At 38.4% G+C, this 24,493-nt stretch overlaps 1 protein-coding gene across 1 annotated transcript in view; it reads left to right on the plus strand.

The window, feature by feature from the left end:
- cyp20a1 (cytochrome P450, family 20, subfamily A, polypeptide 1) overlaps nt 1-24,493 on the plus strand; it is a 53,908-nt gene that overhangs the window by 28,923 nt on the left and 492 nt on the right. Inside the window, exons 9-11 of the mRNA XM_061924108.1 lie at nt 80-200; nt 22,771-22,882; nt 24,389-24,453. Of these exons, the coding sequence (XP_061780092.1) occupies nt 80-200; nt 22,771-22,882; nt 24,389-24,453 (298 nt within the window). The remainder of the gene's footprint in view (nt 1-79; nt 201-22,770; nt 22,883-24,388; nt 24,454-24,493) is intronic.

A 24,493-nucleotide genomic window follows, 5' to 3' on the forward strand; every position in this document is an offset into this window, starting at 1 on the left:
TCGTCTCTCGGTGCATGTTGGGAAAAAAAAGACTCATTTCCCATCCTTCCAAACCAATGCAAACATTTGTATTTACCAGTGTGTGTCTGGGCTCTTCACTTCCTGTCCACCTCAGAAGAAATCCAGGATAAGTTATATCAAGAGCTGGAAGATATTTTGGGCTCAGAGCCCATTTCTTTGGACAAAATCCCTCAGCTCAAGTAAGCTTTTATTTACATGATATTCAATGGAATGAAATGTTTTCTTACTTGATATTTGTCCTCTTGATTAGGGTTGGGTACCAAAACGTTGGCACAAATAATGCACTGCAAAAACTGAAATCTGAGTAAGATGAAATATGTCAAATAAGGGTGATATTTGCTTATTTTCTGTCTGATAAGATCATTCTTCTCACTAAGCAGATTTGATGTTAGAGTGTTTTACTTGTTTTAAGTGTTTTGCTCCTAAATGATCTCAGTAAGATATTACAGCTTGTTGCTGAGATTTGATGACCTATATTGAGTAAAACATGCTTGAAACTAGAATATCAAGTGTTGCAAAGGTTTGGGGTTAGGCTTAGGGTTAGGTTACGGTAGATACAGTCTATAGGTACCTAAGATATAAAGATATCTAATGTATTCATACATTGTTTATGTAGGATATACGCATGTATAGGGTTAGGGTTAGGGTTAGGGTTAGGGTTAAGGTTAGGGTTAGGGTTAGGTTAGCTTAGATACAGTCTATAGGTACCTAAAATATAAAGATATGTAATGTATTACATTGTTTATGTAGGATATACGCATGTATAGGGTTAGGGTTAGGGTTGTGTTAGGGTTGTGTTAGGTTTAGGATTAGGGCTAGGGTTAGGGTTAGGGTTAGGTTAGGTTAGATACAGTCTATAGGTACCTAAAATATAAAGATATGTAATGTATTCATACATTGTTTATGTAGGATATACGCATGTATAGGGTTAGGGTTAGGGTTAGGGTTGTGTTTGGTTTAGGATTAGGATTAGGGCTAGGGTTAGGGTTGGGGTTGGGGTTAGGGTTAGGTTTAGGGTTAGGGTTGGGTTGGGGTTGGGGTTGGGTTAGGGTTAGGGTTAGGTTTGGGGTTAGGGTTAGGGTTGTGTTAGGTTTAGGATTAGGGTTAGGTTAGATACAGTCTATAGGTTAGGGTTAGGGTTAGGTTAGATACCGTCTATAGGTCCCTAAGATATATGGATATCTAATGTATTCATACATTGTTTATGTAGGATATACGCATGTATAGGGTTAGGGTTAGGGTTGTTTTAGGATTAGGATTAGGGTTAGGGTTAGGTAGGGTTAGGGTTAGGGTTATGATAGGGTTAGGTTTGGGGTTAGGCTTAGGGTTAGGTTAGATACAGTCTATAGGTACCTAAGATATAAAGATATCTAATGTATTCATACATTGTTTATGTAGGATATACGCATGTATAGGGTTAGGGTTAGGGTTGTGTTAGGGTTTGGGTTAGGGTTAGGGTTAAGGTTAGGGTTAGGGTTAGGTTAGGTTAGGTTAGGTTAGATACAGTCTATAGGTACCTAAAATATAAAGATATGTAATGTATTACATTGTTTATGTAGGATATACGCATGTATAGGGTTAGGGTTAGGGTTGTGTTAGGGTTGTGTTAGGTTTAGGATTAGGGCTAGGGTTAGGGTTAGGGTTAGGTTAGGTTAGATACAGTCTATAGGTACCTAAAATATAAAGATATGTAATGTATTCATACATTGTTTATGTAGGATATACGCATGTATAGGGTTAGGGTTAGGGTTAGGGTTGTGTTTGGTTTAGGATTAGGATTAGGGCTAGGGTTGGGGTTGGGGTTAGGGTTAGGGTTAGGATTAGGGTTAGGATTAGGTTTAGGGTTAGGGTTAGAGGGTTAGGGTTGGGTTGGGGTTGGGTTAGGGTTAGGGTTAGGTTTGGGGTTAGGGTTAGGGTTGTGTTAGGTTTAGGATTAGGGTTAGGTTAGATACAGTCTATAGGTTAGGGTTAGGGTTAGGTTAGATACAGTCTATAGGTCCCTAAGATATATGGATATCTAATGTATTCATACATTGTTTATGTAGGATATACGCATGTATAGGGTTAGGGTTAGGGTTGTTTTAGGATTAGGATTAGGGTTAGGGTTAGGTAGGGTTAGGGTTATGATAGGGTTAGGTTTGGGGTTAGGCTTAGGGTTAGGTTAGATACAGTCTATAGGTACCTAAGATATAAAGATATCTAATGTATTCATACATTGTTTATGTAGGATATACGCATGTATAGGGTTAGGGTTAGGGTTGTGTTAGGGTTAGGGTTAGGGTTAAGGTTAGGGTTGGGGTTAGGGTTAGGTTAGGTTAGGTTAGATACAGTCTATAGGTACCTAAAATATAAAGATATGTAATGTATTACATTGTTTATGTAGGATATACGCATGTATAGGGTTAGGGTTAGGGTTGTGTTAGGGTTGTGTTAGGTTTAGGATTAGGGCTAGGGTTAGGGTTAGGGTTAGGTTAGGTTAGATACAGTCTATAGGTACCTAAAATATAAAGATATGTAATGTATTCATACATTGTTTATGTAGGATATACGCATGTATAGGGTTAGGGTTAGGGTTGTGTTTGGTTTAGGATTAGGATTAGGGCTAGGGTTGGGGTTGGGGTTAGGGTTAGGGTTAGGATTAGGGTTAGGATTAGGTTTAGGGTTAGGGTTAGGGTTGGGGTTGGGGTTGGGGTTAGGGTTGGGGTTGGGTTAGGGTTAGGGTTAGGTTTGGGGTTAGGGTTAGGGTTGTGTTAGGTTTAGGATTAGGGTTAGGTTAGATACAGTCTATAAGTTAGGGTTAGGGTTAGGTTAGATACAGTCTATAGGTCCCTAAGATATATGGATATCTAATGTATTCATACATTGTTTATGTAGGATATACGCATGTATAGGGTTAGGGTTAGGGTTGTTTTAGGATTAGGGTTAGGGTTAGGTAGGGTTAGGGTTATGATAGGGTTAGGTTTGGGGTTAGGCTTAGGGTTAGGTTAGATACAGTCTATAGGTACCTAAGATATAAAGATATCTAATGTATTCATACATTGTTTATGTAGGATATACGCATGTATAGGGTTAGGGTTAGGGTTAAGGTTGGGGTTAGGGTTAGGTTAGCTTAGATACAGTCTATAGGTACCTAAAATATAAAGATATGTAATGTATTACATTGTTTATGTAGGATATACGCATGTATAGGGTTAGGGTTAGGGTTGTGTTAGGGTTGTGTTAGGTTTAGGATTAGGGCTAGGGTTAAGGTTAGGGTTAGGTTAGGTTAGATGCAGTCTATAGGTACCTAAAATATAAAGATATGTAATGTATTCATACATTGTTTATGTAGGATATACGCATGTATAGGGTTAGGGTTAGGGTTAGGGTTGTGTTTGGTTTAGGATTAGGATTAGGGCTAGGGTTGGGGTTGGGGTTAGGGTTAGGGTTAGGGTTAGGATTAGGTTTAGGGTTAGGGGTTAGGGTTGGGTTGGGGTTGGGGTTAGGGTTGGGGTTGGGTTAGGGTTAGGGTTAGGTTTGGGGTTAGGGTTAGGGTTGTGTTAGGTTTAGGATTAGGGTTAGGTTAGATACAGTCTATAGGTTAGGGTTAGGGTTAGGTTAGATACAGTCTATAGGTCCCTAAGATATATGGATATCTAATGTATTCATACATTGTTTATGTAGGATATACGCATGTATAGGGTTAGGGTTAGGGTTAGGGTTAGGGTTAAGGTTAGGGTTAGGGTTAGGTTAGCTTAGATACAGTCTATAGGTACCTAAAATATAAAGATATGTAATGTATTACATTGTTTATGTAGGATATACGCATGTATAGGGTTAGGGTTAGGGTTGTGTTAGGGTTGTGTTAGGTTTAGGATTAGGGCTAGGGTTAGGGTTAGGGTTAGGTTAGGTTAGATACAGTCTATAGGTACCTAAAATATAAAGATATGTAATGTATTCATACATTGTTTATGTAGGATATACGCATGTATAGGGTTAGGGTTAGGGTTAGGGTTAGGGTTGTGTTTGGTTTAGGATTAGGATTAGGGCTAGGGTTGGGGTTAGGGTTAGGGTTAGGATTAGGAGTAGGTTTAGGGTTAGGGTTAGAGGGTTAGGGTTGGGTTGGGGTTGGGGTTGGGGTTAGGGTTGGGTTAGGGTTAGGGTTAGGGTTAGGTTTGGGGTTAGGGTTAGGGTTGTGTTAGGTTTAGGATTAGGGTTAGGTTAGATACAGTCTATAGGTTAGGGTTAGGTTAGATACAGTCTATAGGTCCCTAAGATATATGGATATCTAATGTATTCATACATTGTTTATGTAGGATATACGCATGTATAGGGTTAGGGTTAGGGTTGTTTTAGGATTAGGATTAGGGTTAGGGTTAGGTAGGGTTAGGGTTATGATAGGGTTAGGTTTGGGGTTAGGCTTAGGGTTAGGGTAGATACAGTCTATAGGTACCTAAGATATAAAGATATCTAATGTATTCATACATTGTTTATGTAGGATATACGCATGTATAGGGTTAGGGTTAGGGTTAAGGTTAGGGTTAGGTTAGGTTAGATGCAGTCTATAGGTACCTAAAATATAAAGATATGTAATGTATTCATACATTGTTTATGTAGGATATACGCATGTATAGGGTTAGGGTTAGGGTTAGGGTTGTGTTTGGTTTAGGATTAGGATTAGGGCTAGGGTTGGGGTTAGGGTTAGGGTTAGGATTAGGATTAGGTTTAGGGTTAGGGTTAGAGGGTTAGGGTTGGGTTGGGGTTAGGGTTGGGTTAGGGTTAGGGTTAGGGTTAGGTTTGGGGTTAGGGTTAGGGTTGTGTTAGGTTTAGGATTAGGGTTAGGTTAGATACAGTCTATAGGTTAGGGTTAGGGTTAGGTTAGATACAGTCTATAGGTCCCTAAGATATATGGATATCTAATTTATTCATACATTGTTTATGTAGGATATACGCATGTATAGGGTTAGGGTTAGGGTTAGGGTTAGGGTTAAGGTTAGGGTTAGGGTTAGGTTAGCTTAGATACAGTCTATAGGTACCTAAAATATAAAGATATGTAATGTATTACATTGTTTATGTAGGATATACGCATGTATAGGGTTAGGGTTAGGGTTGTGTTAGGGTTGTGTTAGGTTTAGGATTAGGGCTAGGGTTAGGGTTAGGGTTAGGTTAGGTTAGATACAGTCTATAGGTACCTAAAATATAAAGATATGTAATGTATTCATACATTGTTTATGTAGGATATACGCATGTATAGGGTTAGGGTTAGGGTTAGGGTTGTGTTTGGTTTAGGATTAGGATTAGGGCTAGGGTTGGGGTTGGGGTTAGGGTTAGGGTTAGGATTAGGTTTAGGGTTAGGGTTAGAGGGTTAGGGTTGGGTTGGGGTTGGGGTTAGGGTTGGGTTAGGGTTAGGGTTAGGGTTAGGTTTGGGGTTAGGGTTAGGGTTGTGTTAGGTTTAGGATTAGGGTTAGGTTAGATACAGTCTATAGGTTAGGGTTAGGGTTAGGTTAGATACAGTCTATAGGTCCCTAAGATATATGGATATCTAATTTATTCATACATTGTTTATGTAGGATATACGCATGTATAGGGTTAGGGTTAGGGTTAGGGTTAGGGTTAAGGTTAGGGTTAGGGTTAGGTTAGCTTAGATACAGTCTATAGGTACCTAAAATATAAAGATATGTAATGTATTACATTGTTTATGTAGGATATACGCATGTATAGGGTTAGGGTTAGGGTTGTGTTAGGGTTGTGTTAGGTTTAGGATTAGGGCTAGGGTTAGGGTTAGGGTTAGGTTAGGTTAGATACAGTCTATAGGTACCTAAAATATAAAGATATGTAATGTATTCATACATTGTTTATGTAGGATATACGCATGTATAGGGTTAGGGTTAGGGTTAGGGTTGTGTTTGGTTTAGGATTAGGATTAGGGCTAGGGTTGGGGTTGGGGTTAGGGTTAGGATTAGGAGTAGGTTTAGGGTTAGGGTTAGAGGGTTAGGGTTGGGTTGGGGTTAGGGTTGGGGTTGGGTTAGGGTTAGGGTTAGGTTTGGGGTTAGGGTTAGGGTTGTGTTAGGTTTAGGATTAGGGTTAGGTTAGATACAGTCTATAGGTTAGGGTTAGGTTAGATACAGTCTATAGGTCCCTAAGATATATGGATATCTAATGTATTCATACATTGTTTATGTAGGATATACGCATGTATAGGGTTAGGGTTAGGGTTGTTTTAGGATTAGGATTAGGGTTAGGGTTAGGTAGGGTTAGGGTTATGATAGGGTTAGGTTTGGGGTTAGGCTTAGGGTTAGGTTAGATACAGTCTATAGGTACCTAAGATATAAAGATATCTAATGTATTCATACATTGTTTATGTAGGATATACGCATGTATAGGGTTAGGGTTAGGGTTAGGGTTAAGGTTAGGGTTAGGGTTAGGTTAGCTTAGATACAGTCTATAGGTACCTAAAATATAAAGATATGTAATGTATTACATTGTTTATGTAGGATATACGCATGTATAGGGTTAGGGTTAGGGTTAGGATTGTGTTAGGTTTAGGATTAGGGCTAGGGTTAGGGTTAGGGTTAGGTTAGGTTAGATACAGTCTATAGGTACCTAAGATATAAAGATATCTAATGTATTCATACATTGTTTATGTAGGATATACGCATGTATAGGGTTAGGGTTAGGGTTGTTTTAGGATTAGGATTAGGGTTAGGGTTAGGTAGGGTTAGGGTTAGGGTTATGATAGGGTTAGGTTTGGGGTTAGGCTTAGGGTTAGGTTAGATACAGTCTATAGGTACCTAAAATATAAAGATATCTAATGTATTCATACATTGTTTATGTAGGATATACGCATGTATAGGGTTAGGGTTAGGGTTGTGTTAGGGTTAGGGTTAGGGTTAAGGTTAGGGTTAGGGTTAGGTTAGGTTAGGTTAGATACAGTCTATAGGTACCTAAAATATAAAGATATGTAATGTATTACATTGTTTATGTAGGATATACGCATGTATAGGGTTAGGGTTAGGGTTGTGTTAGGTTTAGGATTAGGGCTAGGGTTAGGGTTAGGGTTAGGTTAGGTTAGATACAGTCTATAGGTACCTAAAATATAAAGATATGTAATGTATTCATACATTGTTTATGTAGGATATACGCATGTATAGGGTTAGGGTTAGGGTTAGGGTTGTGTTTGGTTTAGGATTAGGATTAGGGCTAGGGTTGGGGTTAGGGTTAGGATTAGGGTTAGGATTAGGTTTAGGGTTAGGGTTAGAGGGTTGGGGTTGGGGTTGGGTTAGGGTTAGGGTTAGGGTTAGGTTTGGGGTTAGGGTTAGGGTTGTGTTAGGTTTAGGATTAGGGTTAGGTTAGATACAGTCTATAGGTTAGGGTTAGGGTTAGGTTAGATACAGTCTATAGGTCCCTAAGATATATGGATATCTAATGTATTCATACATTGTTTATGTAGGATATACGCATGTATAGGGTTAGGGTTAGGGTTGTTTTAGGATTAGGATTAGGGTTAGGGAGATACAGTCTATAGGTACCTAAGATATAAAGATATCTAATGTATTCATACATTGTTTATGTAGGATATACGCATGTATAGGGTTAGGGTTAAGGTTAGGGTTAGGGTTAGGTTAGCTTAGATACAGTCTATAGGTACCTAAAATATAAAGATATGTAATGTATTACATTGTTTATGTAGGATATACGCATGTATAGGGTTAGGGTTAGGGTTGTGTTAGGGTTGTGTTAGGTTTAGGATTAGGGCTAGGGTTAGGGTTAGGGTTAGGTTAGGTTAGATACAGTCTATAGGTACCTAAAATATAAAGATATGTAATGTATTCATACATTGTTTATGTAGGATATACGCATGTATAGGGTTAGGGTTAGGGTTGTGTTTGGTTTAGGATTAGGATTAGGATTAGGGCTAGGGTTGGGGTTAGGGTTAGGGTTAGGATTAGGATTAGGTTTAGGGTTAGGGTTAGGGTTGGGTTGGGGTTGGGGTTAGGGTTGGGGTTGGGTTAGGGTTAGGGTTAGGTTTGGGGTTAGGGTTAGGGTTAGGGTTAGGTTTAGGATTAGGGTTAGGTTAGATACAGTCTATAGGTTAGGGTTAGGTTAGATACAGTCTATAGGTCCCTAAGATATATGGATATCTAATGTATTCATACATTGTTTATGTAGGATATACGCATGTATAGGGTTAGGGTTAGGGTTAGGGTTAAGGTTAGGGTTAGGTTAGGTTAGATACAGTCTATAGGTACCTAAAATATAAAGATATGTAATGTATTACATTGTTTATGTAGGATATACGCATGTATAGGGTTAGGGTTAGGGTTGTGTTAGGGTTGTGTTAGGTTTAGGATTAGGGCTAGGGTTAGGGTTAGGTTAGGTTAGATACAGTCTATAGGTACCTAAAATATAAAGATATGTAATGTATTCATACATTGTTTATGTAGGATATACGCATGTATAGGGTTAGGGTTAGGGTTAGGGTTGTGTTTGGTTTAGGATTAGGATTAGGGCTAGGGTTGGGGTTGGGGTTAGGGTTAGGATTAGGATTAGGTTTAGGGTTAAGGTTAGAGGGTTAGGGTTGGGTTGGGGTTGGGGTTGGGTTAGGGTTAGGGTTAGGTTTGGGGTTAGGGTTAGGGTTGTGTTAGGTTTAGGATTAGGGTTAGGTTAGATACAGTCTATAGGTTAGGGTTAGGGTTAGGTTAGATACAGGCTATAGGTCCCTAAGATATATGGATATCTAATGTATTCATACATTGTTTATGTAGGATATACGCATGTATAGGGTTAGGGTTGTTTTAGGATTAGGATTAGGGTTAGGGTTAGGTAGGGTTAGGGTTAGGGTTATGATAGGGTTAGGTTTGGGGTTAGGCTTAGGGTTAGGTTAGATACAGTCTATAGGTACCTAAGATATAAAGATATCTAATGTATTCATACATTGTTTATGTAGGATATACGCATGTATAGGGTTAGGGTTAGGGTTAAGGTTAGGGTTAGGGTTAGGTTAGCTTAGATACAGTCTATAGGTACCTAAAATATAAAGATATGTAATGTATTACATTGTTTATGTAGGATATACGCATGTATAGGGTTAGGGTTAGGGTTGTGTTAGGTTTAGGATTAGGGCTAGGGTTAGGGTTAGGTTAGATACAGTCTATAGGTACCTAAGATATAAAGATATCTAATGTATTCATACATTGTTTATGTAGGATATACGCATGTATAGGGTTAGGGTTAGGGTTGTGTTAGGGTTAGGGTTAAGGTTAGGGTAGCTTAGATACAGTCTATAGGTACCTAAAATATAAAGATATGTAATGTATTACATTGTTTATGTAGGATATACGCATGTATAGGGTTAGGGTTAGGGTTAGGGTTGTGTTAGGTTTAGGATTAGGGCTAGGGTTAGGGTTAGGTTAGGTTAGATACAGTCTATAGGTACCTAAAATATAAAGATATGTAATGTATTCATACATTGTTTATGTAGGATATACGCATGTATAGGGTTAGGGTTAGGGTTAGGGTTGTGTTTGGTTTAGGATTAGGGTTGGGGTTGGGGTTAGGGTTAGGGTTGGGTTGGGGTTGGGGTTAGGGTTGGGGTTGGGTTAGGGTTAGGTTTGGGGTTAGGGTTAGGGTTGTGTTAGGTTTAGGGTTAGGGTTAGGTTAGATACAGTCTATAGGTTAGGGTTAGGGTTAGGTTAGATACAGTCTATAGGTCCCTAAGATATATGGATATCTAATGTATTCATACATTGTTTATGTAGGATATACGCATGTATAGGGTTAGGGTTAGGGTTGTTTTAGGATTAGGATTAGGGTTAGGGTTAGGTAGGGTTAGGGTTATGATAGGGTTAGGTTTGGGGTTAGGCTTAGGGTTAGGTTAGATACAGTCTATAGGTACCTAAGATATAAAGATATCTAATGTATTCATACATTGTTTATGTAGGATATACGCATGTATAGGGTTAGGGTTAGGGTTGTGTTAGGGTTAGGGTTAGGGTTAGGGTTAAGGTTAGGGTTAGGTTAGGTTAGATACAGTCTATAGGTACCTAAAATATAAAGATATGTAATGTATTACATTGTTTATGTAGGATATACGCATGTATAGGGTTAGGGTTGTGTTAGGTTTAGGATTAGGGTTAGGGTTAGGGTTAGGTTAGGTTAGATACAGTCTATAGGTACCTAAAATATAAAGATATGTAATGTATTCATACATTGTTTATGTAGGATATACGCATGTATAGGGTTAGGGTTAGGGTTGTGTTTGGTTTAGGATTAGGATTAGGGCTAGGGTTAGGGTTGGGGTTGGGGTTAGGGTTAGGATTAGGGTTAGGATTAGGTTTAGGGTTAGGGTTGGGTTGGGGTTGGGGTTAGGGTTGGGTTAGGGTTAGGGTTAGGTTTGGGGTTAGGGTTAGGGTTGTGTTAGGTTTAGGATTAGGGTTAGGTTAGATACAGTCTATAGGTTAGGGTTAGGGTTAGGTTAGATACAGTCTATAGGTCCCTAAGATATATGGATATCTAATGTATTCATACATTGTTTATGTAGGATATACGCATGTATAGGGTTAGGGTTAGGGTTGTTTTAGGATTAGGATTAGGGTTAGGGTTAGGTAGGGTTAGGGTTATGATAGGGTTAGGTTTGGGGTTAGGCTTAGGGTTAGGTTAGATACAGTCTATAGGTACCTAAGATATAAAGATATCTAATGTATTCATACATTGTTTATGTAGGATACACGCATGTATAGGGTTAGGGTTAGGGTTGTGTTAGGGTTAGGGTTAGGTTAGCTTAGATACAGTCTATAGGTACCTAAAATATAAAGATATGTAATGTATTACATTGTTTATGTAGGATATACGCATGTATAGGGTTAGGGTTAGGGTTAGGGTTGTGTTAGGTTTAGGATTAGGGCTAGGGTTAGGGTTAGGTTAGGTTAGATACAGTCTATAGGTACCTAAGATATAAAGATATCTAATGTATTCATACATTGTTTATGTAGGATATACGCATGTATAGGGTTAGGGTTGTGTTAGGGTTAGGGTTAGGGTTAGGGTTAAGGTTAGGGTAGCTTAGATACAGTCTATAGGTACCTAAAATATAAAGATATGTAATGTATTACATTGTTTATGTAGGATATACGCAAGTATAGGGTTAGGGTTAGGGTTAGGGTTTTGTTAGGTTTAGGATTAGGGCTAGGGTTAGGGTTAGGTTAGGTTAGATACAGTCTATAGGTACCTAAAATATAAAGATATGTAATGTATTCATACATTGTTTATGTAGGATATACGCATGTATAGGGTTAGGGTTAGGGTTGTGTTAGGATTAGGGCTAGGGTTAGGCTTGGGGTTGGGGTTAGGTTTAGGATTAGGGTTAGGGTTAGGGTTGGGGTTGGGTTAGGGTTAGGGTTAGGTTTGGGGTTAGGGTTAGGGTTGTGTTAGGTTTAGGATTAGGATTAGGGTAAGGTTTAGGGTTAGGTTAGATACAGTTTATAGGTTAGGGTTAGGTTAGATACAGTCTATAGGTTAGGGTTAGGTTAGATACAGCCTATAGGTCCCTAAAATATATGGATATCTAATGTATTCATACATTGTTTATGTAGGATATACGCATGTATAGGGTTAGGGTTAGGGTTGTGTTTGGTTTAGGATTAGGATTAGGGCTAGGGTTGGGGTTAGGGTTAGGATTAGGATTAGGTTTAGGGTTAGGGTTAGGGTTAGGGTTGGGTTGGGGTTGGGGTTAGGGTTGGGTTAGGGTTAGGGTTAGGTTTGGGGTTAGGGTTAGGGTTAGGGTTAGGTTTAGGATTAGGGTTAGGTTAGATACAGTCTATAGGTTAGGGTTAGGTTAGATACAGTCTATAGGTCCCTAAGATATATGGATATCTAATGTATTCATACATTGTTTATGTAGGATATACGCATGTATAGGGTTAGGGTTAGGGTTAGGGTTAGGGTTAAGGTTAGGGTTAGGTTAGCTTAGATACAGTCTATAGGTACCTAAAATATAAAGATATGTAATGTATTACATTGTTTATGTAGGATATACGCATGTATAGGGTTAGGGTTAGGGTTGTGTTAGGGTTGTGTTAGGTTTAGGATTAGGGCTAGGGTTAGGGTTAGGTTAGGTTAGATACAGTCTATAGGTACCAAAGATATAAAGATATCTAATGTATTCATACATTGTTTATGTAGGATATACGCATGTATAGGGTTAGGGTTGTGTTAGGTTTAGGATTAGGGTTAGGGTTAGGGTTAGGTTAGGTTAGATACAGTCTATAGGTACCTAAAATATAAAGATATGTAATGTATTCATACATTGTTTATGTAGGATATACGCATGTATAGGGTTAGGGTTAGGGTTGTGTTTGGTTTAGGATTAGGATTAGGGCTAGGGTTAGGGTTGGGGTTGGGGTTAGGGTTAGGATTAGGGTTAGGATTAGGTTTAGGGTTAGGGTTGGGTTGGGGTTGGGGTTAGGGTTGGGTTAGGGTTAGGTTTGGGGTTAGGGTTAGGGTTGTGTTAGGTTTAGGATTAGGGTTAGGTTAGATACAGTCTATAGGTTAGGGTTAGGGTTAGGTTAGATACAGTCTATAGGTCCCTAAGATATATGGATATCTAATGTATTCATACATTGTTTATGTAGGATATACGCATGTATAGGGTTAGGGTTAGGGTTGTTTTAGGATTAGGATTAGGGTTAGGGTTAGGTAGGGTTAGGGTTATGATAGGGTTAGGTTTGGGGTTAGGCTTAGGGTTAGGTTAGATACAGTCTATAGGTACCTAAGATATAAAGATATCTAATGTATTCATACATTGTTTATGTAGGATACACGCATGTATAGGGTTAGGGTTAGGGTTGTGTTAGGGTTAGGGTTAGGGTTAGGTTAGCTTAGATACAGTCTATAGGTACCTAAAATATAAAGATATGTAATGTATTACATTGTTTATGTAGGATATACGCATGTATAGGGTTAGGGTTAGGGTTAGGGTTGTGTTAGGTTTAGGATTAGGGCTAGGGTTAGGGTTAGGTTAGGTTAGATACAGTCTATAGGTACCTAAGATATAAAGATATCTAATGTATTCATACATTGTTTATGTAGGATATACGCATGTATAGGGTTAGGGTTGTGTTAGGGTTAGGGTTAGGGTTAGGGTTAAGGTTAGGGTAGCTTAGATACAGTCTATAGGTACCTAAAATATAAAGATATGTAATGTATTACATTGTTTATGTAGGATATACGCAAGTATAGGGTTAGGGTTAGGGTTAGGGTTTTGTTAGGTTTAGGATTAGGGCTAGGGTTAGGGTTAGGTTAGGTTAGATACAGTCTATAGGTACCTAAAATATAAAGATATGTAATGTATTCATACATTGTTTATGTAGGATATACGCATGTATAGGGTTAGGGTTAGGGTTGTGTTAGGATTAGGGCTAGGGTTAGGCTTGGGGTTGGGGTTAGGTTTAGGATTAGGGTTAGGGTTAGGGTTGGGGTTGGGTTAGGGTTAGGGTTAGGTTTGGGGTTAGGGTTAGGGTTGTGTTAGGTTTAGGATTAGGATTAGGGTAAGGTTTAGGGTTAGGTTAGATACAGTTTATAGGTTAGGGTTAGGTTAGATACAGTCTATAGGTTAGGGTTAGGTTAGATACAGCCTATAGGTCCCTAAAATATATGGATATCTAATGTATTCATACATTGTTTATGTAGGATATACGCATGTATAGGGTTAGGGTTAGGGTTGTGTTTGGTTTAGGATTAGGATTAGGGCTAGGGTTGGGGTTAGGGTTAGGATTAGGATTAGGTTTAGGGTTAGGGTTAGGGTTGGGTTGGGGTTGGGGTTAGGGTTGGGGTTGGGTTAGGGTTAGGGTTAGGTTTGGGGTTAGGGTTAGGGTTAGGGTTAGGTTTAGGATTAGGGTTAGGTTAGATACAGTCTATAGGTTAGGGTTAGGTTAGATACAGTCTATAGGTCCCTAAGATATATGGATATCTAATGTATTCATACATTGTTTATGTAGGATATACGCATGTATAGGGTTAGGGTTAGGGTTAGGGTTAGGGTTAAGGTTAGGGTTAGGTTAGCTTAGATACAGTCTATAGGTACCTAAAATATAAAGATATGTAATGTATTACATTGTTTATGTAGGATATACGCATGTATAGGGTTAGGGTTAGGGTTGTGTTAGGGTTGTGTTAGGTTTAGGATTAGGGCTAGGGTTAGGGTTAGGTTAGGTTAGATACAGTCTATAGGTACCAAAGATATAAAGATATCTAATGTATTCATACATTGTTTATGTAGGATATACGCATGTATAGGGTTAGGGTTAGGGTTAGGGTTGTGTTTGGTTTAGGATTAGGATTAGGGCTAGGGTTGGGGTTGGGGTTAGGGTTAGGATTAGGATTAGATTTAGGGTTAAGGTTAGAGGGTTAGGGTTGGGTTAGGGTTAGGGTTAGGGTTAGGTTTGGGGTTAGGGTTAGGGTTGTGTTAGGTTTAGGATTAGGGTTAGGTTAGATACAGTCTATAGGTTAGGGTTAGGGTTAGGTTAGATACAGGCTATAGGTCCCTAAGATATATGGATATCTAATGTATTCATACATTGTTTATGTAGGATATACGCATGTATAGGGTTAGGGTTGTTTTAGGATTAGGATTAGGGTTAGGGTTAGGGTTATGATAGGGTTAGGTTTGGGGTTAGGTTTAGGGTTAGGTTAGATACAGTCTATAGGTACCTAAGATATAAAGATATCTAATGTATTCATACATTGTTTATGTAGGATATACGCATGTATAGGGTTAGGGTTAGGGTTAAGGTTAGGGTTAGGGTTAGGTTAGCTTAGATACAGTCTATAGGTACCTAAAATATAAAGATATGTAATGTATTACATTGTTTATGTAGGATATACGCATGTATAGGGTTAGGGTTAGGGTTGTGTTAGGTTTAGGATTAGGGCTAGGGTTAGGGTTAGGTTAGATACAGTCTATAGGTACCTAAGATATAAAGATATCTAATGTATTCATACATTGTTTATGTAGGATATACGCATGTATAGGGTTAGGGTTAGGGTTGTGTTAGGGTTAGGGTTAAGGTTAGGGTAGCTTAGATACAGTCTATAGGTACCTAAAATATAAAGATATGTAATGTATTACATTGTTTATGTAGGATATACGCATGTATAGGGTTAGGGTTAGGGTTAGGGTTGTGTTAGGTTTAGGATTAGGGCTAGGGTTAGGGTTAGGTTAGGTTAGATACAGTCTATAGGTACCTAAAATATAAAGATATGTAATGTATTCATACATTGTTTATGTAGGATATACGCATGTATAGGGTTAGGGTTAGGGTTAGGGTTGTGTTTGGTTTAGGATTAGGGTTGGGGTTGGGGTTAGGGTTAGGGTTGGGTTGGGGTTGGGGTTAGGGTTGGGGTTGGGTTAGGGTTAGGGTTAGGGTTAGGTTTGGGGTTAGGGTTAGGGTTGTGTTAGGTTTAGGGTTAGGGTTAGGTTAGATACAGTCTATAGGTTAGGGTTAGGGTTAGGGTTAGGTTAGATACAGTCTATAGGTCCCTAAGATATATGGATATCTAATGTATTCATACATTGTTTATGTAGGATATACGCATGTATAGGGTTAGGGTTAGGGTTGTTTTAGGATTAGGATTAGGGTTAGGGTTAGGTAGGGTTAGGGTTATGATAGGGTTAGGTTTGGGGTTAGGCTTAGGGTTAGGTTAGATACAGTCTATAGGTACCTAAGATATAAAGATATCTAATGTATTCATACATTGTTTATGTAGGATATACGCATGTATAGGGTTAGGGTTAGGGTTGTGTTAGGGTTAGGGTTAGGGTTAAGGTTAGGGTTAGGTTAGGTTAGATACAGTCTATAGGTACCTAAAATATAAAGATATGTAATGTATTACATTGTTTATGTAGGATATACGCATGTATAGGGTTAGGGTTAGGGTTGTGTTAGGTTTAGGATTAGGGTTAGGGTTAGGTTAGGTTAGATACAGTCTATAGGTACCTAAAATATAAAGATATGTAATGTATTCATACATTGTTTATGTAGGATATACGCATGTATAGGGTTAGGGTTAGGGTTGTGTTTGGTTTAGGATTAGGATTAGGGCTAGGGTTAGGGTTGGGGTTGGGGTTAGGGTTAGGATTAGGGTTAGGATTAGGTTTAGGGTTAGGGTTGGGTTGGGGTTGGGGTTAGGGTTGGGTTAGGGTTAGGGTTAGGTTTGGGGTTAGGGTTAGGGTTGTGTTAGGTTTAGGATTAGGGTTAGGTTAGATACAGTCTATAGGTTAGGGTTAGGGTTAGGTTAGATACAGTCTATAGGTCCCTAAGATATATGGATATCTAATGTATTCATACATTGTTTATGTAGGATATACGCATGTATAGGGTTAGGGTTAGGGTTGTTTTAGGATTAGGATTAGGGTTAGGGTTAGGTAGGGTTAGGGTTATGATAGGGTTAGGTTTGGGGTTAGGCTTAGGGTTAGGTTAGATACAGTCTATAGGTACCTAAGATATAAAGATATCTAATGTATTCATACATTGTTTATGTAGGATACACGCATGTATAGGGTTAGGGTTAGGGTTGTGTTAGGGTTAGGGTTAGGGTTAGGTTAGCTTAGATACAGTCTATAGGTACCTAAAATATAAAGATATGTAATGTATTACATTGTTTATGTAGGATATACGCATGTATAGGGTTAGGGTTAGGGTTAGGGTTGTGTTAGGTTTAGGATTAGGGCTAGGGTTAGGGTTAGGTTAGGTTAGATACAGTCTATAGGTACCTAAGATATAAAGATATCTAATGTATTCATACATTGTTTATGTAGGATATACGCATGTATAGGGTTAGGGTTAGGGTTGTGTTAGGGTTAGGGTTAGGGTTAAGGTTAGGGTAGCTTAGATACAGTCTATAGGTACCTAAAATATAAAGATATGTAATGTATTACATTGTTTATGTAGGATATACGCAAGTATAGGGTTAGGGTTAGGGTTAGGGTTTTGTTAGGTTTAGGATTAGGGCTAGGGTTAGGGTTAGGTTAGGTTAGATACAGTCTATAGGTACCTAAAATATAAAGATATGTAATGTATTCATACATTGTTTATGTAGGATATACGCATGTATAGGGTTAGGGTTAGGGTTGTGTTAGGATTAGGGCTAGGGTTAGGCTTGGGGTTGGGGTTAGGTTTAGGATTAGGGTTAGGGTTAGGGTTGGGTTAGGGTTAGGGTTAGGTTTGGGGTTAGGGTTAGGGTTGTGTTAGGTTTAGGATTAGGATTAGGGTAAGGTTTAGGGTTAGGTTAGATACAGTCTATAGGTTAGGTTAGGTTAGATACAGCCTATAGGTCCCTAAAATATATGGATATCTAATGTATTCATACATTGTTTATGTAGGATATACGCATGTATAGGGTTAGGGTTAGGGTTGTTAGGTTTTCCAAAATAAATCAACTCAAGTTATGGAAAAAAATGCTAACATGGCACTGCCATATTTATTATTGAAGTCACAAAGTGCATTATTTTTTTAACATGCCTCAAAACAGCAGCTTGGAATTTGGGACATGAGGAGGTTGAGGTGGGCGGGGGCGGGTTGAGGTGGGGGGGTAGGTGGTATCGGGGGGTGTATATTGTAGTGTCCCGGAAGAGTTAGTGCTGCAAGGGGTTTCTGGGTATTTGTTCTGTTGTGTTTATGTTGTGTTACGGTGCAGATGTTCTTCCGAAATGTGTTTGTCATTCTTGTTTGGTGTGGGTTCACAGTGTGGCGCATATTTGTAACAGTGTTAAAGTTGTTTATACGGCCCTGTACTTCTCCCTACGTCCGTGTACACAGCGGCCTTTTAAAAAGTCATACATTTCACTTTTTCAAACCGATACCGATAATTTCCGATATCACATTTTAAAGCATTTATTGGCCGATATTATCGGACATCTCTACTCACAAGTATAAAACTACTTTTTTAAAGTAATAATTTCTTACTTTAAGCATGAAAAAAAAAAATCATGATGCCAAGCGCATATCATTATGTCAAGATAATGGCACTAGCATTTACTTCATTTAAGAACATTTTTCAACATATTGAGCAAAAGTCAAATTTTTTTTCCCTACCAAGAAAAGTGCACTTGTTTTTAGTGAGAATATACTTATTTTAAGGTATTTTTGGGTTCATTGAAGTTAGCTAATTTGACTTGTTTTGGAAAGACTTGACAAGCCAAATTTTCTTGTTCTATTGGCAGATAATTTTGCTTAGTTCAAATAAAATACCCCTCATTTTTGTTTGTTTTTTTCTTGTTTTTGAACACTGACTTTTTGCAGTGTAGTGACCAGAAGTGAAAAAAGGTTGCTATCAGTACTAGACTCAGCACCTGCACAAGTGTATGAAGATGATATTGTGCAAGTAATGTAGCATCCCGACAGAGGTTTTACGCTCTTTTTAAACTTTATTGTCAACCTTAACACCCCAACAACAGTCCTCATGCACATTTCGCCATAGCGCTCGCCACAACAGCTGTCAGAGTTTGTTGGTGACGAACCCCAAGATGCAGAGATGACGGCAGGCATTGAGCGAGAAAACATGATTTAATTAAACACTATGGCAAAAAAACAAACAAAAGGGTAACAACAAAAGGCGGAGAACAAACTTGGCTATGAACTAAAATAGCACAGAGGCTAACTGTGGACAAGAAACAAAAACACTTACTGTGACACGAAGGAACTAGGACATGAGCAGAGTGAAACAAAAGTAGACAGAGCTACAACGACAAGTATTAAGACAGGTACTAGTGACAATGACACTACAATAATCCAGCAGTGACTGGAGGGTAGGGCAGGTATAAATAGCAGCTGGCTGATTGACATCAGGTGTGGCCAGGTGCCAATCAGCCACAGCTGAGGGGACACAGCACTCAGGGAAAACAAACAGGAAACAGAACCAAAACAAGAGCGCTGACAGGAAATACTACACACAGAGGAAAAACTAAAACACAACCAAACTGTCAGGGGCAAGCCTGACAACAGCAACACAACGCTTAGAGAGAACATGCAAACCCTTTATTTATAATATTGAAATTCGAAGATTTGGTGCTTTTTCAAACAGCTAAAATGATGCACAAAACAAACCTGCTAACCAAGAATGTTCAACAATTCTTCTCAACAATTGAGGAGAAATGAAACATTTGGGAGAAATGTAACTTAAAACACTTGTATGCACGTACAACACTTAAATCTGTGAAATTAAATGATGGAATGGATTATTAGGCAAAGAAGTCTATGTACTAATATGATCCGGTTTAAGAAACTGTTCAAACTGTAAAGTGTTCAAAAAAGTATATGGAAGAAGAATCTGTCATGTCTGTGTAATCATGTTTCGTTTTAAGTCATGTTTTGTTTAGTTATAGGACTCTAGTTTCTGTCTTTTCACTCCCTTGTCTTGTTTCCATGATTACCCCATTAGTTTTCACCTGTCACGTCACGCACCTGTTTCACGTTTTGAGTCACGCACCTGTTTTCGTTAATCATGTATGTAGTATTTAAGTTCAGTGTTTTCAGTTTGTCGTTCTGACGACATCCCAGCATTTATACTCTCCACAGACTTATGACCCTTGCTGCGCTTTTTTCATGCCGTTTTTGTCCATGCCAAGTAAGTTTTGTTTATTATTGCCAAAGTAAGTTTTTGTTCCATGTTTATAGTCTTTTTGTTTTTCATAGTTTGTTCTCCGCCATTGTGCGCGCCTTTTGTTTACTTCCTTGTTTTGTAGTTATAGTGTTAAATAAAAATGTACTTACATTCCCGCCTCGCCCGAGCCAACTTTCCGTTGCATCCCAGAAAAGCTAACACCCAGGACCAAGTCATGACAGAATCCTGTAAACATCTGGAACCTTTTTGATGAATGAAACACTTAATAATCTCATTATGTGAATTATAAACACAAATTATCCATCCATCCATCCATTTTCTACCGCTTATTCCCTTTGGGGTCACGGGGGGCGCTGGAGCCTATCTCAGCTACAATCGGGCGGAAGGCGGGGTACATCCTGGACAAGTCGCCACCTCATCGCAGGGCCAACACAGATATAAAAATGATAAATAACTATTTGTTTATGATAACTTTTATTGAATATGTATTTGTTTGTGTGGAAGTTGCTTCCCCGCCGTCCCACTGTCAGACACGGCACAGAAGCCCAGCGTGCAGGTTTTAACAAGGTTTTAATAATCACAAAGTTTTAAATAAAGTTCTCTCTCCAGCAGGACGCGACTTTTCAGCCACGTCCGTATCCTCTCTCCCCTCCTGCTCCCGGCCTCTTACTGTTAAAGACAACAGATGATTAGATTAACACGTACCACCTGTGTTTCGCCGTCAGCACTGCCACGCCCCCCCCGTCTGATGGTGCTCTGTCCTCAGCACCATGGACAGAGGCGGTGACCTTTGCTCCCGCAGACAGCGCTGGCCACATCTCCCTCCACAGTTTGTTTTCATGTTCAGGAAGTGAACAAACATATGTGTTAGAACTCACTATGAAAGGGGTAAGGGGTATAGGATTAAATAACCTTGCTAAGAAAGGGGAAAGGGGTATAGGATTAAATAAGCTCCACTTTTTTTTGGCCATATTGTCATGAGAACCATATCATAACTGCATGCACGTTTCAAAATAAACGTAATAACATTGTTGGGATGCACTGGCGACTCGGCAAGGTGCATTCATGAACCCCGGAATACTAAACATTAGTGATGGGTTGATGAGGCGTCATGAAGCGTTTCGACACATTGCAAAACTGTATTGATACTGTGTCGATACTGTGTCACTAAATACTGACATCTGCTGGACATTAAAAATCCCTACAGGCAACCTATGGACCGACTCAACTGACACTGATTTGATGCCCTAGTACAGGGGTCACCAACCTTTTTGAAACCAAAAACTACTTCTTGGGTACTGATTAATGCCAAGGGCTACCAGTTTGATACACACTTAAATAAATAAATATATTGTCATTTGTAAGTTACACGTAAGTGTGATTTAAACAAGAATAGCTAAATAAATACATTTATATATATAAAAAAATGGGTATTTCTGTCTGTCATTCCGTCGTACATTTTTTTTTTCCTTTTACGGAAGGTTTTTTGTAGAGAATAAATGATGAAAAAAACCACTTAATTAAACGGTTTAAAAGAGGAGAAAACACGAAAAAAATTAAAATAAAATTTTGAAACATAGTTTATCTTCAATTTCGACTCTTTAAATTTCAAAATTCAACCGACAAAAAGAAGAGAAAAACTAGCTAATTTGAATCTTTTTGAAAAAATTAAAAAAAGAATTTATGGAACATCATTAGTAATTTTTCCTGATTAAGATACATTTTAGAATTTTGATGACATGTTTTAAATTGGTTAAAATCCAATCTGCACTTTGTTAGAATATTTAACAAATTGGACCAAGCTATATTTCTAACAAAGACGAATCAGTATTTCTTCTAGATTTTCCAGAACAAAAATTTTAAAAGAAATTCAAAATACTTTGAAATAAGATTTAAATTTGATTCTACAGATTTTCTAGATTTGCCAGAATAATTTTTTTGAATTTTAATCATAGTAAGTTTGAAGAAATATTTCACAAATATTCTTTGTCGAAAAACCAGAAGCTAAAATATTTATTATTCTTTACAATAAAAAAAAAAAAAAATTACTTGAACATTGATTTAAATTGTCAGGAAAGAAGAGGAAGACATTTAAAAGGTAAAAAGGTATATTTGTGTAAAAATCCTAAAATCATTTTTAAGGTTGTATTTTTTCTCTAAAATTGTATTTCTAAAAGTAATAAGAAGCAAAGTAACAAATAAATGAATTTATTTAAACAAGTGAAGACCCATCCATCCATCCATTTTCTACCGCTTATTCCAAGTGAAGACCAAGTCTTTAAAATATTTTCTTGGATTTTCAAATTCTATTTGAGTTTTGTCTCTTCTAGAATTAAAAATGTCGAGCAAAGTGAGACCAGCTTGCTAGTAAATAAATACAATTTAAAAAATAGAGGCAGCTCACTGGTAAGTGCTGCTCTTTGAGCTATTTTTAGAACAGGCCAGCGGGCGACTGATCTGGTCCTTACGGGCTACCTGGTGACCGCGGGCACCGCGTTGGTGACCCCTGCCCTAGTATATACAATAATATAAACCAAGTCATTGTATTTCATTTAGGATTATTTCATATCTTCATTTAAATAAAAATATATTTGTATCTTTTTTAGATACAGTCAATAAATAATGTGAACATGTATCATAACATGGAAATCTAAGAGAACGTGTTGTGGATGATTGTGGACTGGGAATTGTTTTAATTTTATTTTTTTTACACATTTTTATTAAAAAAAAAAAAAAAGTTTTTCCGACGTATTACATTTTAGACGATTTCTCTTCTTAGTTATTATTTCTCCGGCTGTAGAAAAGACCCGCTCACAGGGCACAGAGGAGGTGTCAGTGCGACACAGTTGGCGTATCGGTCACGTGACCAAAACAGCTCATGATCGGTCACGTGACTTTCTATAAGCGGTACGCGCACCGACACAGGGTTTTGCTCTATGAGCTCGACGCATGCGCCGATGCATCGGTGTTGCCGGACCCATCACTACTAAACATCAACAAAAGGATTTTTTTATTTTTTATTTTGATGCAATAATTAGAGTAATTTGCTGTTGGTTGTATTTCCTGTTAAATGTGCTACTTGGTTATCATTGTATTCGTTGTAGGTTTTGGTCCAAATGTAAACAACTCTTGATGGACATTGTGTTTGAACAGATACTGCCAGCAGGTCCTGAATGAGACTGTTAGAACCGCAAAGTTGACCCCCATTGCTGCCCGACTTCAGGAAGTGGATGGAAAAGTGGACCAACATGTCATCCCCAAAGAGGTGCAGTCTTTTAGTACACTCAAAAATGATTTCATCTCTTTCCACAAATGAAAGATCAAATCAGTGGTGTGCACACTTGGATTTGTTTCATGCATACAGGAGTTCTGTTTTTAGTGCAGTGGAACTGGTTTAGATCGATGCTCCTCGGACTGGCTGGCACGCATCCACACAAGCGATTGTCAACTTAACCAAATGTTACTATTGTACATTCACTTGTGGTCAGAGACATACATTGAAAGTAATGCTTGTGATTACAGTATCTACTGTATCTGGGTGATTTTCTGACGTTGACATAGACAGGGACAACTTTAGCAGGTTCCACTGTTGGACAAGCCGCTAAACTAAGAATGTAACACTAAGTGATCATTGTTCTGCCTTGGCGGTGGTCTATGCGTCTATGCTCAATTAACATTTTAGCTGAGATATATATATTGTCAGGTTCAAACACTGATGACATCTATTAAACAAGACAAGAGGCAAAGAATTAAACAGAGACAGAATTCAATTTGGACTCAATATTGAGGAGAGTCGTCTATACACTGTACCCTTGCACAGTATCTCAGCACGCTTTGCCAAAAGAATGCACGCCTCCTTCTTTTATTTTGGACCCTCCCCGACCACATGGCCACCACTGTTTCCAAAGGACAAAGGTCGCAAAAAGTTCACAGAAAAGGTCGTAAACAATTCACAGAAAAGGTCAGTTCAAAACGAGTTAGTAAAATAGTTGAAAAAGAGGTCCATAAAATAGTTCAAAAAGAGTTCGTAAAATACTTCAAAAAGAGGTCGTCTGGAAATTGGGCAGATCCTGTCATCTCTCCGCTTTGAAGTCCTTGGGTTAGAACAATATCTTTCTGTTGATTACCATACATGAAAGAACACAGGAACACCTTCATCTTGCTTTCCCCCCTACACAGTGGAGTTTTTCGAGCCTTACTCAATTTGGACTCAATATTGAGGAGAGTCGTCTATACACTGTACCCTTGTACAGTATCTCAGCACGCTTTGCCAAAAGATTGCATGCCTCCTTCTTTTATTTTGGACCCTCCCCGACCACATGGCCACCACTGTTTCCAAAGGACAAAGGTCGCAAAAAGTTCACAGAAAAGGTCGTAAACAATTCACAGAAAAGGTCAGTTCAAAAAGAGTTAGTAAAATAGTTGAAAAAGAGGTCCATAAAATAGTTCAAAAAGAGTTCGTAAAATACTTCAAAAAGAGGTCGTCTGGAAATTGGGCAGATCCTGTCATCTCTCCGCTTTGAAGTCCTTGGGTTAGAACAATATCTTTCTGTTGATTACCATACCTGAAAGAACACAGGAACACCTTCATCTTGCTTTCCCCCCTACACAGTGGAGTTTTACGAGCCTTACTCTTGGTAGGTTTCAAAGACAGCTTTTGTCTTCTTGCCTGGAACTCATTTCAACACAAAGTTTTATTCTAACATATATATATATTTAAATACAGTATAATGTGTATAAAAGGATTCAGTAACTTCCTGTCATATTTCAGACCCTTGTGATCTACGCTTTGGGAGTTGTACTGCAAGATTCCAACAGCTGGAGCGGTGCAAACAGGTCTAATTTATACATGTGCGTTGTCAACCAATGATAACAT

The sequence above is a fragment of the Nerophis lumbriciformis genome, linkage group LG28 (genome assembly GCF_033978685.3).
Source record: "Nerophis lumbriciformis linkage group LG28, RoL_Nlum_v2.1, whole genome shotgun sequence".
NCBI classification, from domain to species: domain Eukaryota; kingdom Metazoa; phylum Chordata; class Actinopteri; order Syngnathiformes; family Syngnathidae; genus Nerophis; species Nerophis lumbriciformis.